The sequence below is a fragment of the Lagopus muta genome, chromosome 2 (assembly GCF_023343835.1).
Source record: "Lagopus muta isolate bLagMut1 chromosome 2, bLagMut1 primary, whole genome shotgun sequence".
NCBI classification, from domain to species: Eukaryota; Metazoa; Chordata; class Aves; order Galliformes; family Phasianidae; genus Lagopus; species Lagopus muta.
Window position 1 is genome coordinate 49,624,527 of NC_064434.1, and position 13,198 is coordinate 49,637,724.

The 13,198-nt window shown below is 35.3% G+C and overlaps 1 protein-coding gene across 11 annotated transcripts in view; it reads right to left on the reverse strand.

Moving 5' to 3' along the window:
• Nucleotides 1–13,198, reverse strand: part of TRDN (triadin) — a 208,688-nt gene that overhangs the window by 11,968 nt on the left and 183,522 nt on the right. For 9 of the 11 annotated variants that reach the window (XM_048937079.1, XM_048937077.1, XM_048937080.1 and 6 more), the window contains 8 exons: nucleotides 11,979–12,023; nucleotides 10,556–10,573; nucleotides 8,872–8,919; nucleotides 7,965–7,985; nucleotides 3,742–3,768; nucleotides 2,424–2,459; nucleotides 1,721–1,765; nucleotides 731–778 (listed from right to left, as the gene is read on the reverse strand). In XM_048937079.1, the coding sequence (XP_048793036.1) occupies nucleotides 731–778; nucleotides 1,721–1,765; nucleotides 2,424–2,459; nucleotides 3,742–3,768; nucleotides 7,965–7,985; nucleotides 8,872–8,919; nucleotides 10,556–10,573; nucleotides 11,979–12,023 (288 nt within the window). Of the gene's footprint in view, nucleotides 1–730; nucleotides 779–1,720; nucleotides 1,766–2,423; nucleotides 2,460–3,741; nucleotides 3,769–7,964; nucleotides 7,986–8,871; nucleotides 8,920–10,555; nucleotides 10,574–10,704; nucleotides 11,620–11,978; nucleotides 12,024–13,198 lie in introns of those variants that run through there. The other 2 variants (XM_048937082.1, XM_048937086.1) reach the window with 2 other exon arrangements.

The window sequence follows — 13,198 nt, forward strand, 5'->3', positions numbered from 1 at the left end:
ACAAAGCAATCTGAATTATTTGAGATGAAGTCATTTTCTCGACTGTCTAAGAACAACAAAGTTTTAATGATTCATATTAATATTTAGTTCATATTTTGGTTTTACATAAGTACTTAAGTTACATCTCAAGGTGATACAAATAACTTAGATCCTTGTCTAGTATGAATCAGTGCAGTTCCACTGAAGTTACAGGGATCAATATCAGTCAAGTATCTGGAATGTATTTCTATTCTTATCTTTAAACTAGGAAAAACATGGAGCAAACAATAACGCAGTGAGAGGAGATGTCCTCCTCAGATGCCCTACTCTTTTTCACCTTTTTTTTTGTGGAGAGGATGTGAGTATTTGAAGAGACAATATTTATTCTTGTAAGAACAAATAAATGGAACACAGTCCTCATTAATGTAGTTTTGCTACGGAACAGATTTTCTATGAGAAACACACGCTTATTTAAATAAATTACTGCCAAATTAATTATAGGCCACTTGGTTTATAATTAGCTACTTGTTTCTTTAGAAGTTTAGTAAAATCATAAAGCAATACAATTTGAATACATTGTTTTCCACAGGAATAATACTTGTGGGTCTTACTTTGTTTTCCTTGCATCATGTTGCCTTGACATGAATAACAGATACAAAACGGCTGTAGGAGTGACATCCCTTACAACAACAGGAACACTTTGGAAAGGAAAAGGAATTTCTTTTATGAAAAAAGAAGGAAAACTATATACCTGATGTCAGGTTGTGGTGTTTTGGAGCTTCTTTTGCTGGTGGAGCTCCTAAAGAACAAAACATAGATCATAACTTAGTTTTCTGTTTAAGGACGAAACATTTAATTAGATTTCATTGAGAAACATCCTGGTGTTGGAATCAACTATGAGATAGTATTGGTATGATCCCAACTGTTTTTCAAGTATGACTTTCTTTAAGCATAGAAACTGTATGTCTAGTAAACCCATAGAGGCAGACTGTTCCTAGTTTAGTAGATCTGCACTAGTACAATTAAGCATATGTTATTCTTTGAGATTCCAAGATTTTAATCATACATAGCACCTAATTGTTCTTGAAGACTAACGTATGTAGATCTGACTTCAAATCTTCACTTCTGTGAAAATCTCACAGCCTTTAGCAAATGTAAAGAGGATGTTTGTGTCATAGACCACTAACTTAAAATGTATTAGTGTATATTACTATTGATTATTTTCAGAGGTATAGAAGAAATAATTTCTATTATTATAGAGAAACAATCAGGGTGGTGCTTTATCAAAATGTTAACCAGACTATAAAAGACCATGAAGTATACAACACACACAAAAAAGTGTTCTGTTATGACACAATCATTCTACAATATGAGGTGGATGATCTAAAGCATCAAACAAGCTATGGAAGTGAACAATACACCACCATATCAGCAACCATAGCAGCAGACTGACTAGGGTAACCCACTCATCTGAAGACATAGAGCCAGAGCACCCAGTAGATCAGCTAATGATGTATCACTTTTGGGGTCACAGACAGGGCACCTCTGCAGCCAGATTGGACATAGAGCTATAGTACTTGATGTTGACACTCAGAGGAGCCATCAGACATTCAGTTACTGGGAATCTCCACACAATTTCATCATTTTGGTGTACTTGCATATGTTTAAAAATGTTAACAAAGCTCCTCTTTCCAACCCCATGAAAAAAGCTGGTTTGCAGAGATTTTCATCCATTTATTACCTTTGTGTTTTTCATCTTTCAGATGTTTCTTCTCAGTTGCTTTTTCTAGGCAGAAAAATGAAAGGTAACTGAGTTCAAGGTTGGAAATAATTTAAATACTAATTCTTAATAGATTATTATCTAGACTTTTCAAGTACAATTCTTTGAAAATTAATACAGTCTTTTAGGAGCTTTTTCATATACAAATATATGTAAAATTATGATCTGATATTATTGTACAGTCATAGAATCATAGGTTTGTGTTAGAAGAGACCTTAACGACATCTAGTTCCAAGCCCCCTGCCATAGGCAGGGTTGCAAAACACTAAGTCAAATGCTAGATCAGGCAGCCCAAGGCCCCATCCAGCTTGGCCTTGAACACTTCCAGGTATGGGGCATTCACAGCTTCCCGGGAAAGTCGTTCCAGTCTCTAAGTGAAGAATTTCTGCCTAACATCTAAAGTAATTCTCACGTCTTTTAGTTTAAAATCGTTCCCCCTTGTCCTGTCACTACCAGACAATGTAAAAAGTCTGTCCCTTTCCTGATTATAAGCTCACTTTAAGTATTGGAAGGCTGAAAGGAGGTCTCCCCAGAGCCTTCTCTTTTCTTGGCTGAACAAGTTGAGCTCCTTCCACCTGTCTTCATAGAGGAGGTGCTCGAGTACTCCGATCATCCTTGTGATCTTCCATCTACACATACATGCATACACAGAGTAATTTCCTACCTTCTTTTTGCTTAGACGTCTTTCTTTTTTTCGGGGCTAGAAAGAATTGCAAGGAAAGAACATTAAGTGACAGCTCTCAGAAACATAATATAATCATAGAATCATAAAACGGTTTGAGTTGGAGGGGACCTTTAAGATCATCTAGTTCCAACTCCCCTGCTATAGGCAGGAATACCTCCCTCTTAGACCAGGTTGCTCACAACCCCATCCAGGCTGGCCTTGAATGCTTCCAGGAAGTGGGCATCAACAGCCTCTCTGGGCAACCTGTTCCTCAAAGCAAAGAATTATTTTCCTAATATCTAATCTAAAACGAGGCTCTCACAGCAAACACATTGCACAGAGCTGATCTCCTCAGTAATTTTCCTGGAAAAACTGGGCTAAATGTGTCTCATGGCATATATACAATGGATCTAATATTACAATAATAGTTGTTACCCTAGTGGTAGTAGCAGCTCTGAGCTTTCTGAACAGCCTTTGGAAATCTTCTGAATATTGCTTATTGTAGAGTACTTCAGAAAGTTCTGATCGAGACTTTGGGCACTAGAATTCTGTAATTCCCTAGCAACTGAGAGAATCGCCTAACTGTTCATTGCCAAAACTGCACCAGGGAAGGATCCCTTTGCCTTCTGCCTTCTTCTCACTATATTTCCTTGGGCAAACCTGATTGCCTGAAACAAATAAACAGCAGGACTTGGAGCTAGATGTACCTTCAGAATTGCCAGATATGACCATTCTGAAGTCATACAGCAATAGATTCTTCTTTATTTGATTTATTTATTTTTTTCTCAAATTGGACATCCACTTAGAAAACGTGTTCTTTCTTTCTGACATCCTTTTCTCCAGACTCCAAACAAGAGTGGTTGGTCTGTGATTCCATTCAACAAGGCAGACTGATTGAAAGTAAGTGAGGTGTATTGCTGGCAGGTGCCTAAACCCATTTCATTATTCCCTGTTGACTATAGCAGAAAAGTGGCAGGCTGCTTTCAAAGTGTTCATTTTCACTTAGTATGGTCCAACCACTTCTAATATGAATTTCCTCAATGGCTTCTGATGCCTATGTAATCTGATTATTGCTAGCTTGCTCAGTGCTTATCATCTGTGTATATCTCCCAAGAAACATGCTACAGAACAGTTAAAATAAGATAAAATAATCAACTGATAAAAGCATTCTTTGATAGAGAACTTTACATCTGCAGTTATGTCAGTTTACCAGTGCTGGTTCACATCAGCATTGTTAACTGTTGATGAATGTTACGTGCTCTTCAACAACGTTCATTATTTCTTTCTACAAGACATAGCAGAAAAATGTAACATTTACCTGTTATTTGGATTTCACTTGTTGACTCTACAGGAAAATTGTTAAAAATGAGGATGAAGGGAGAAGGAAAAGAATATGAGGCTTAGTACCATGGTTGCTTTTTTTTTTTTTTTTTTTTTTTTGCCTCAAGAAAAGTAACCATTTAAATAGATCTTCTCTTTCATCTGCAAATTTTCTGCAGGATATTAATTTGCAATAAAAAGTGTCTTAATGGCATGTACATAGGATTTCACAGTAAAAGCTAAGAGCCCCACTCTTTGAAGTACTATAATGCAGCGTGCAATGGTTAATGCAAATGCAAACACTGTACCAATCAAAGCTTTCAAGCAAGTGAATATTTAGACCTCTTTTTAAACATGCACTCAAGGTTATAACTGCCTTTGCTCTTTCCCCCCAAAATATATTGTTTATTACCTCTCTTTTCTTATCATCTACACATCTCAACCAAAGACTGACACTTGAATAGCTGACATTCACCTCTGTATAACTTTCTCCTGCACCATCAGACTCCCCCCCCCTTTTTACAGTAAAAGCTCTTGGAAGCTGGAAAAACTTTTGATTATGTGTTTGTATAGCACAAAATCAGCATATATTAATACCCGTAATAGTTAAAGATAATTGAGCAACACAATGAGATAAAAATTCCCTGGTGTAAATGATCATTACTCTTTTGTAATCAAAAGAATTTATGATGTCGGGATTTGGAATCCATGAGATTTTTACCCCTCACTTCATTGCTAGTCCGTTTTATTTTAGAACTTCATTGTAAGAAAGGAAAATAACCTTGAATAAGGTCACAGAGCACTTTGGGGTCTCCTCTGACTGAATTATCCCAATGTTTACTTCATTGTTGAATACTGACATCAGATGAATGTGAGGTTCTACAGATGATGGAAACCCACATGAAGGCAAAAACCTTTCAATACCCTCTTTTACAACAGGAAGTGTGAGCAATTAAGCATAGCTTTCACTAACATATCCCAGGAAACTTTGAGTCTTGATTTTGGTTCATAAGGAGAGTCATAAATTTCAGTGCTCAGAACAGGAACCTCAGGCACTCAGTAAAGGCCAATTTTACTGCTATTAAATGCTAACATGCTTAAATCCTTTAATATTTACAGTTCTGCTTATAATCTTGCCCACAGATGTTGAAAACTTGTACATTACAGCATTCTGAGTGGATTAAAACTGCTCCTCATTTTTATTTAAGAAAATGTTCTCTTTGAGGCACTAAATCTGCAAAATGGATTCATGTTCTGACTCCTTAACTAGGAGTTGCCTAACTGAGGGACAGGCTCAGTTTTCTCTGCAATTTCTAATATTTACATTCAGATGATTATTGTTTACCTCCTATAGATCACATAAATTCTAATGTGGGATTAGAAATTCTCTTAGTTGACCCGAAGCATGGTTTGTTTTACTTCTGTTGTATTCAAGATAGAGGACATTTTCTTTTTCCAACACATCAAGAAGTTCCCACTTACTCTCAGATCTTTGGAAAACACTTTGCCTCTACCGTAGTATTCTCATTACAGAATTAAATGGGAATAAATTTTGGCCAATGCTGAAATTTTTCTTAAAATACCAGCCTCTATAGTCTTCCTGTTTTTTGTTGTTGTTGTTGTTGTTTTTGGTGGGTTTTTTTTTTTTGGCAAAACTGTTTACAGTTTGGTGTAATTTCCTGCATGAATCTGAAATACTATAGTTTTGTCCTCTGTTCAAGGTGACTTCTCTCACAGTTTGAGAATCCTTAGTGAGTATGCGGAGATTATGAATTTCATTTAAAATCCAAATTCGACATAGGGTCAATTGCTGTCATTGACCTTCATGTGAGCTAAACTAAGAAAATAAGTAAACTAATTACTTTTATAATAACATAATAATTAACAAGTGACTATAAAAATGCATTTGGTGTTAATTTGGGGAATTTTCAAACTCAGCCTTGTATTTCCGTTTATTGTTGGTTAATCATTTGATGATAAAAAATCTACCAGTTCAATCCACATTTAATTCAACATTAAGATTACCTGGGGTGTAATATATGAATAGATTTGGCCCAGGATGAATGTATGGATTTATTATTTGGTCTTAACTAGACCTAAACTCCAAAGTCAGTGAGCTTTTGTGTCCATGACTGTATCTCATGCTGAATTACAGAATAGCTACCTCATGTTCCAGCAAGCATACTATACATCTGGCTGAGAATTATATGAAGCAAAGATATACTGAGCTTTAGAAAAAAAAGGAAGGAGGAATTCAAATACTGTTCTCCTTTGAGTGGAAAAAAAAAAAGTAGTTTAAATAGCTCAGATGTTTAAAATCTTAAACTAGATTTATTCAAGGAGAGTTAGTTCAGAATAGGGAGTATAAATAGAATTATTTTTGTATATAATCATGGGTCTGTTTGATACTACTTTTTTCTTTTTCTTTTTTCTTTCTTTCTTTCTTTTTTTTTTTTTTTTAAATCACTGTTAACCTTTATAATCATTTGAAGCAGCAGAATATAATTTCAAGACTGTAGTACAAATATCTGCAAAGGTCAAGAGAAAATATCTTGGCTGTTCATTATATTCCAAATATGTCAGGTGATACAGTTTTTGATGTAATAGCCTTATAGGCAGTGACTTTTGGTTAAAAGATTGTTACTGTGGAAAGCATGAGTTAATTTCTGATGCTTCTGTAACAGAAGAGAGTATCATCAGTAGGTCTTGTATAAACTAGTACAGAAGATAGATCCACTGGACATAAAACTGAACAAATTTGAGTAATAGAATTAAACAAAGGAAAGAATACCTAAAATATGGGGAAAAAGAAAAAAAATACGTAAAAACAACTGCCAAAAGACAATACACATAGCTTCATGAGACGTGATAATTTTTTAATGATGACGTGCGCAAGAACTTCTTTACAGTGAGGGTGACGGAGCACTGGAACAGGCTGCCCAGGGAGGTGGTGGAGTCTCCTTCTCTGGAGATGTTCAAGACCTGCCTGGATGCCTACCTGTGCTACCTGGTGTAGGGAACCTGCTTTGGCAGGGGGGTTGGACTCGATGATGTCAGGAGGTCCCTTCCAACCCCTACAATTCTGTGATTCTGTGATTCTGTGACGTAAATGCTTAACACTAATATTTAGGATTGCAGGAAATCCTTCTGCAGAGGCATATTTCAGATGCTTCATGTTCCCTATTTCCTCTTAGAGATGTGATCCAGATCAGTACTATGTCTTTTTACAGTTGTATAAAAGCAGTTATTTGTCTTGTCTAACCTACAGCATCTAATGTAGGGGATTAATTTATGAATCTTAATAGAATCAGCTTGCTTTGCCATATTGTCAACTTCTGAAACAGGAAGAGGACTGTGCCACAAGGGGCTTAGTCTTACATTTGTGTACTCTTTATAGATTAGTTAACATCAGAATAACACATGGTTTGGTCTTGATGTGCCAGCCAAAATTCAAGAAAGAAATCAAAGATTCTATCCTAAGGAGACTCCAACTAATTGAACAGTGAAGGTGCATACTTTGCAACACTCACAATTCAAAGTGTGAAGTGTAAACACTGCCCTTCTGATTGTTGTCTGATCATGATTTGACATATGTAACATGTAATTACTAGCCACAATAAGCATAGATTACAGCCTTTAGACATTCAGAAGTCTTAATGACCTTACAAAGACATTATCAAATGTTCTCAGTGGAATCTTTGTTATGCAAAATATTTCCCTTGAATACTCTTTTCTTCAATTTAATTTTAGTTATTTTTTATTAAGGTGAAAAAAGTATTAAAACAAGGCCAATAAAATATGTTTATTATATTCATGAAATAAATCATCTCCAAAGCACAAAAGAAGTTCTGCAAAGATTTTCTAATTCAGTTGCTATATTGTAATTTTAGAAAAAGATGAATTTACATAAAGTTACATTATGTACCTACACTCATCTAAAATCACCAGAACATCAATTATGCATCTAGCATAATTTCCTTTACTGTTATAAATAGTTAAAATTTCAGAATTTGAATACTGCCACTTCACAGCATTTTATTGCAAATGTGTTTTGATGTATTCGGATGTTACTAAGCAGACTAAGGACAATGTAAGCATATAATTAGTGTAAGCAAGAAAATACTAATAACTAAAAGGAAAAAATTACAAAAATGTGAATTGAGACAACATGCATCTGAAAAACAGGTTTATATTGCATAGAAAGCAAGGCATGGCACGTACTTGCAGTTGTTTTCAGTTTGACTGGGAATAAAAAAGAAGAAAAATAGTCAGAACAGTGAGATGTAGCATAACATTTCCATGCTGGAGAACTGCTTTATTTCTACTTTGTATTTACTGAATATTGAAAAAATTTAGTAATTGTACTGTAATTAAAAACAAACTAATGGTGTATAACAATAGTAGGCATACTTTTCTCTGCACGTGGTAATCACTATGCTATAGTAAAGGATGAATAATATGATCAATAATAACTTTATTTCTTCACTTATTTCCTTACACTGAGAAGAGTAGAGAGGACTTGTTAAACCCTTGGTGACTGCTTCACCTCAAAACTGAACTATGCAGCTTCCTATAACTGCAGCAATTTTGCTCTATCTTATGCAGGAGAGGTTGCAAAGGAATTATGATATGCAGGGACAGTTACCACGAACCATGGCTATTGCCAGGTCATGAACTGACATGATCTGAACTTATTGCTAGTATGGAAAACTAAATTGCTGATGTTGCTGAGGAATTAAATCATGCTGGAAGGCTGTAAAGTCCAAATAAAAGGCAGATACCAACAAATAATTCCCAAAATGAAGCCATTTAAAATAAACATCTTAAAACTATGGTTCAAATTCTTCATCAGCATAGCTTCTTTGATGCCAGTGGAATTATAAAACAGAAAATTGACCTTTGAGATATATATATATATATATCTTCAGAAAATGACAAAAGGCATTGTAAATAAGTACTGTGCTAGGTTTGCTATGGTATGACATGTAAAAGATGTTCGATGCTGCAAAATAGCTCACAGGACCATGATCTTGTTCATTTTGACATTTGTCATATGCAATTATATTTTCCTATTTGTTTAAAAAACAGTTTCAAAAGAAATAAACACATAAAATGCAGGAGTGCCTACCTGGCTTTGTATGTGGAACATCTTTTTCATGCCTGACTGCTTCATGCTCTAGACAAAAGAAAGAGCATAACGAAATTGTCATGTTTCTAAGTTATGTTGTGTCTTTTTTTTTTTTTTTTTTTTTTTTTTTTTAATTAAGAAGGACTGCATGTATACTTTTCAGAAAAAAAAAAGTTAATTTTCTATTGCTTCATGCAGTTACTTTGGAAAGAAGCCAAATGACTACTTGCTAACAGATTATCCTCTAAGGAATCTGCTACAAAATTATGAACTTCAGTAGTATTGCACATGGCTTCACATAAATGGCTGCAATTAATTTTAGTGGGAGCTATGCACACATATTAAGGAAAAAGTCAGTTTAGAAAAGGATTCCCCTCAATTTCTGAAGTGCAATTTACATCCACTCTCCAACCTTGTTATTTGGAAGGAGAATACAAACCATACCCAGAAACCTTTTGCTCAACCTTTATGCTGAGTCAGAAATAATACCATTGAATTCCCAAAGCTTTGAAGACATCCCATTCTGTATGAATAAACTGTATATCGCTGTGGGAAATTAGAGAACTAGCAGTGCTTTGCAGGCCACGCACTTTTTTCCTCCTTTTTTTTAATATCATAATTATTATAGAAAATAATGAGATTTGGTGTAAGATTGCTAGAAATAGAAAGGATGATAAAAGGGCCTAGCACTATGTAATCTGTATCAAAGCTATGTCTATTTAAAAGGAATTAAAAAAAAACAAAAAAACAAAAAACAATACCAACAAACCAGATTTTGTAGCATAGTAGCAGCTAAGCTGTATGTATGAAAAATAGGGGCTGTGGTATGTTTTAGAGTTGAGGAATTAATGGACTATTATGATGGCCTTGTATCTAGGTTTCTTTCTGAGCAACAGGTAGGATGCAATGAGTGTTATAAAGTGCAAATGTTTAAAATGTGAGTAGCCCCTAAAAAAAGAGCAATGTGTTTCATCACTTCTGCCATTTGATGAATAACTGAACACCTAGAAACTATGATTGCAGGTGAACATATATTCCAGGAAATGCTAAGATTTAGACAAGATAAGGAATTTCAAGCTTTATGAGGTTTGAATTAAAAATTATGTCTACAGAGAGTGATATTTTTCTCAAGTTTAGGCTTTTCCTAGGAGTGGAGGTTTATGGGAACACAATCATTCTTTTTTTTTTTTTTTTTTTTTTTTTTTTTTTTTTTTTTTTAACTTTTGCAGTTTATATTTGCATGCTGAAGGTATGAAAGACACAGAAATTTAACATACAGGCTGCACACTAAGTTAGTGCATGGGCTTTTCAGTTCTTGACGGAGAAAATTGCTAGATTTAGTCGCATTAGAAATATTGTATTCATATGAGTAGGAAAACAATGCAGTGATTTTTTTCTTAATCAGTAGTATTAATTAAAAGCATTTAATTCTTAACAACGAAATTTAAAAAGCTTATCACTGCTATATTAATACCTGTATTATTAGACCAGGAAAGAGCAATGACAAGACAATATGTTAAATGAAAATACTCAAAGACATAGGGGAAGGCGGGGGGAGAGGAAGGTGGATAAATACACAATAATTTAAAGCAAAACAAGGAAGTATTAAGGGAAAGTTTCCATGTATTCACACATATCCAGCTATATTACAGGAATTTTTCTGATCAAGGTAGGTACCACGTACTTGCTGGCTTTGCCTGGACTACAGAAGACAAAAGAAGGTGAACTGTAGCATTTAGATATAAAAAAGATTTCTTTGCCATTTTAATATTCAAATATTCTTATCATATCATGATTCTCATTTTTTCTTAGCTTTCCCCACTCAGGTAAAATGCAGATAGTCTTTAACATACACAGACCGTTGCAAGTTCCTCTGTCTAACTGCTCTTGTAGAAAAAATGCCACAACCTACTTGTTTGCCTATTGCTAATTTGTAAAACATTCTGGTTAGAAATGTATTGAGGCCATTTCTCCAACTCTATTAACAGAAACATTGTTCATGGTTTTGAACAAGCTACAGCAGTTTATGGTTAGATAAAAACTATCAAAACTTTCCTGGTTATATAGTGCTACAAAATATCACTTCATGTTAAAATGATTGATTAACATGTGAGTTCTTACAGAAAGCAATATAACCAACAGGTTATGTGAACGTTCACAATTAGAGACAGAACAATACTATTCAGTATAGAATCTATTCCGCTACTGAAGTGAAGGAAAACCACATACCAAATGAGAATGGAAATGAGGTAGCAAATTGCACTATTCAGCTTAAAATAAAATGGCATTTTATTTTATTGAGAAAATTCATTATCATCACTACAACAATCATCACATCGTACCAACACCATCTGTTGATTTTACATAATTGTCTGAGATTTGGCAACTTTTCATTGATTTTGGGGTAAAGAATGCTCCTAGTAGAAATATAGGCCGATATCTAGTTAAAATCTTCCAAAAACATTGTGTAATCCGTGAGAAATTATGAGAATGTTCTAATTGCTTGAGTGACACTCCAGGGCTTCTACACAAGTTAATGTTGCTTGAACCATTATTATCACAAAATCTACAAGGACCCCAAGGCCTATAAGTAAGACCTATAAGTTATTTCCAAAATCAGTTTTTCCATGAGAAAGCCAGATTGAGAGGCATTCAAGTTCCTAAACCACCTGGTGATTCATCCTCCTACATCATTTCCTGCATGTGCAGTTCTCTGTGCTGTAAATTCAGTCACAGGAAGGTTCTGAGCTTGGGGAAAAAAAAATAAAAAAATAAAAAATCAGTGATTTGCACTGGAGATAAACTTGGGAGAGATCTGATTTACAGCTCCACTCCATTCCATTAGCCCATCTCTGGCACAGGAGGAAAAATCAGCACAGAGCTGAAACACCTCGACCTGGCATTGTCATTGGAAAGACTGTTGGAACTGCATTTGAATTTGCCACTCTGCTAGATTTGCACAAAGAACTATTTTCAGCCACATATTTCAAAATATCATAAAAACTGACTGTAATGTAAGTGTATGACATTGGAAGAATTATGAATAGTGTTTAATGTTCCCCACACTCACAGCCCCCCTAAAACAGGAAATAATGACTTGTTCCTACCTGATTTCTCAGTGGGAGCTGTCTTTTGTTGTTTAATTTTCTCCTCTGTATTGTGAAAGCAGCATAAAAGTTAGAAATTCATACTGTGTTAGCATAGGTACATACAACTGGAAAAACATTTCTAAACATATTATATGTATGGTTCACAGTGGCAAAATAAATGCATGCCTTTGTCATCACTATCTCACAATAGTATTGTAAAAGAGCATGCATGCATGCATTGTGAGTTCTGGCTATGTGGTGAGATCATACACAATGGAAAAATAAATTAGTGGGACTAATGCTTGTCACCAGATAACAGCCACATACCTGTTAATGTCTTTCAAGTAGGCATTAAGATGGAAACTGTATTTCTATTATACAACTAATATAACTTTGTGGACCTTGCCCTGATTCCTAAGTTCAACAGTTAGATACTATATGACCCTGAAAACTCAGATGTTGCCTAGGCACAAACATTGACTTATACATCTACAATTTGAACACAGGAAATGCATGGAGACCCTCAAGAACATGTTAACTCACACAGGCACATCCATCCAGGGCAGTGTCAATATGAATGACAGTTCACATAATACTGGCTTAGCTTACTTAGACCTAGCAGGATATCTGTCACAAAACCTTACAGAAGACCTGAGTTTCTGCTAGTTTCATGAGAAAAGCTGCCCAACCCCACAGACTTCTGAACTGCCTGTGGCCTTGCTCAGCACGGCTCTCAGGTGACACAGGCACATGTCAACATCAGCCTCCAGACCTGAGCAGATGTCCTACAGGCAAGCAGGTGGTGAAACTTCAGGAATAAGCCAAGTCAGGTGAGAATTGTAACATTTGTTTTCAGATCTCTACCCACTGACTTGAACATTCCTCTTTCTGATCTTCTAAAAGCTCTGCTCCCACTTTCTCACTTTACCCATATCTGAATTTAAAATTCTTTCCTAACACCTATTTTTACACATTCACACACAACACTATTTAAGACACTATTTAAGACATATTCAGAATATATTTCCACTTCCTCTCTGATGGAGGCATTTACAGCCACAGGCTTCTGGCCCTTCTCTTTCTCTCAAGACCTCTGCTGGGTATCAGATTCAAGCTGAAACAGGTCAGCTTGGATAGAGCTATCTTGTCCCCTAAAGACATACAATGAATCTGAGCACTAGCTGACTAGAAATACTGCTGGATAGTCTGTGCATGCACAAAACTTCTTGGCTCTTGAG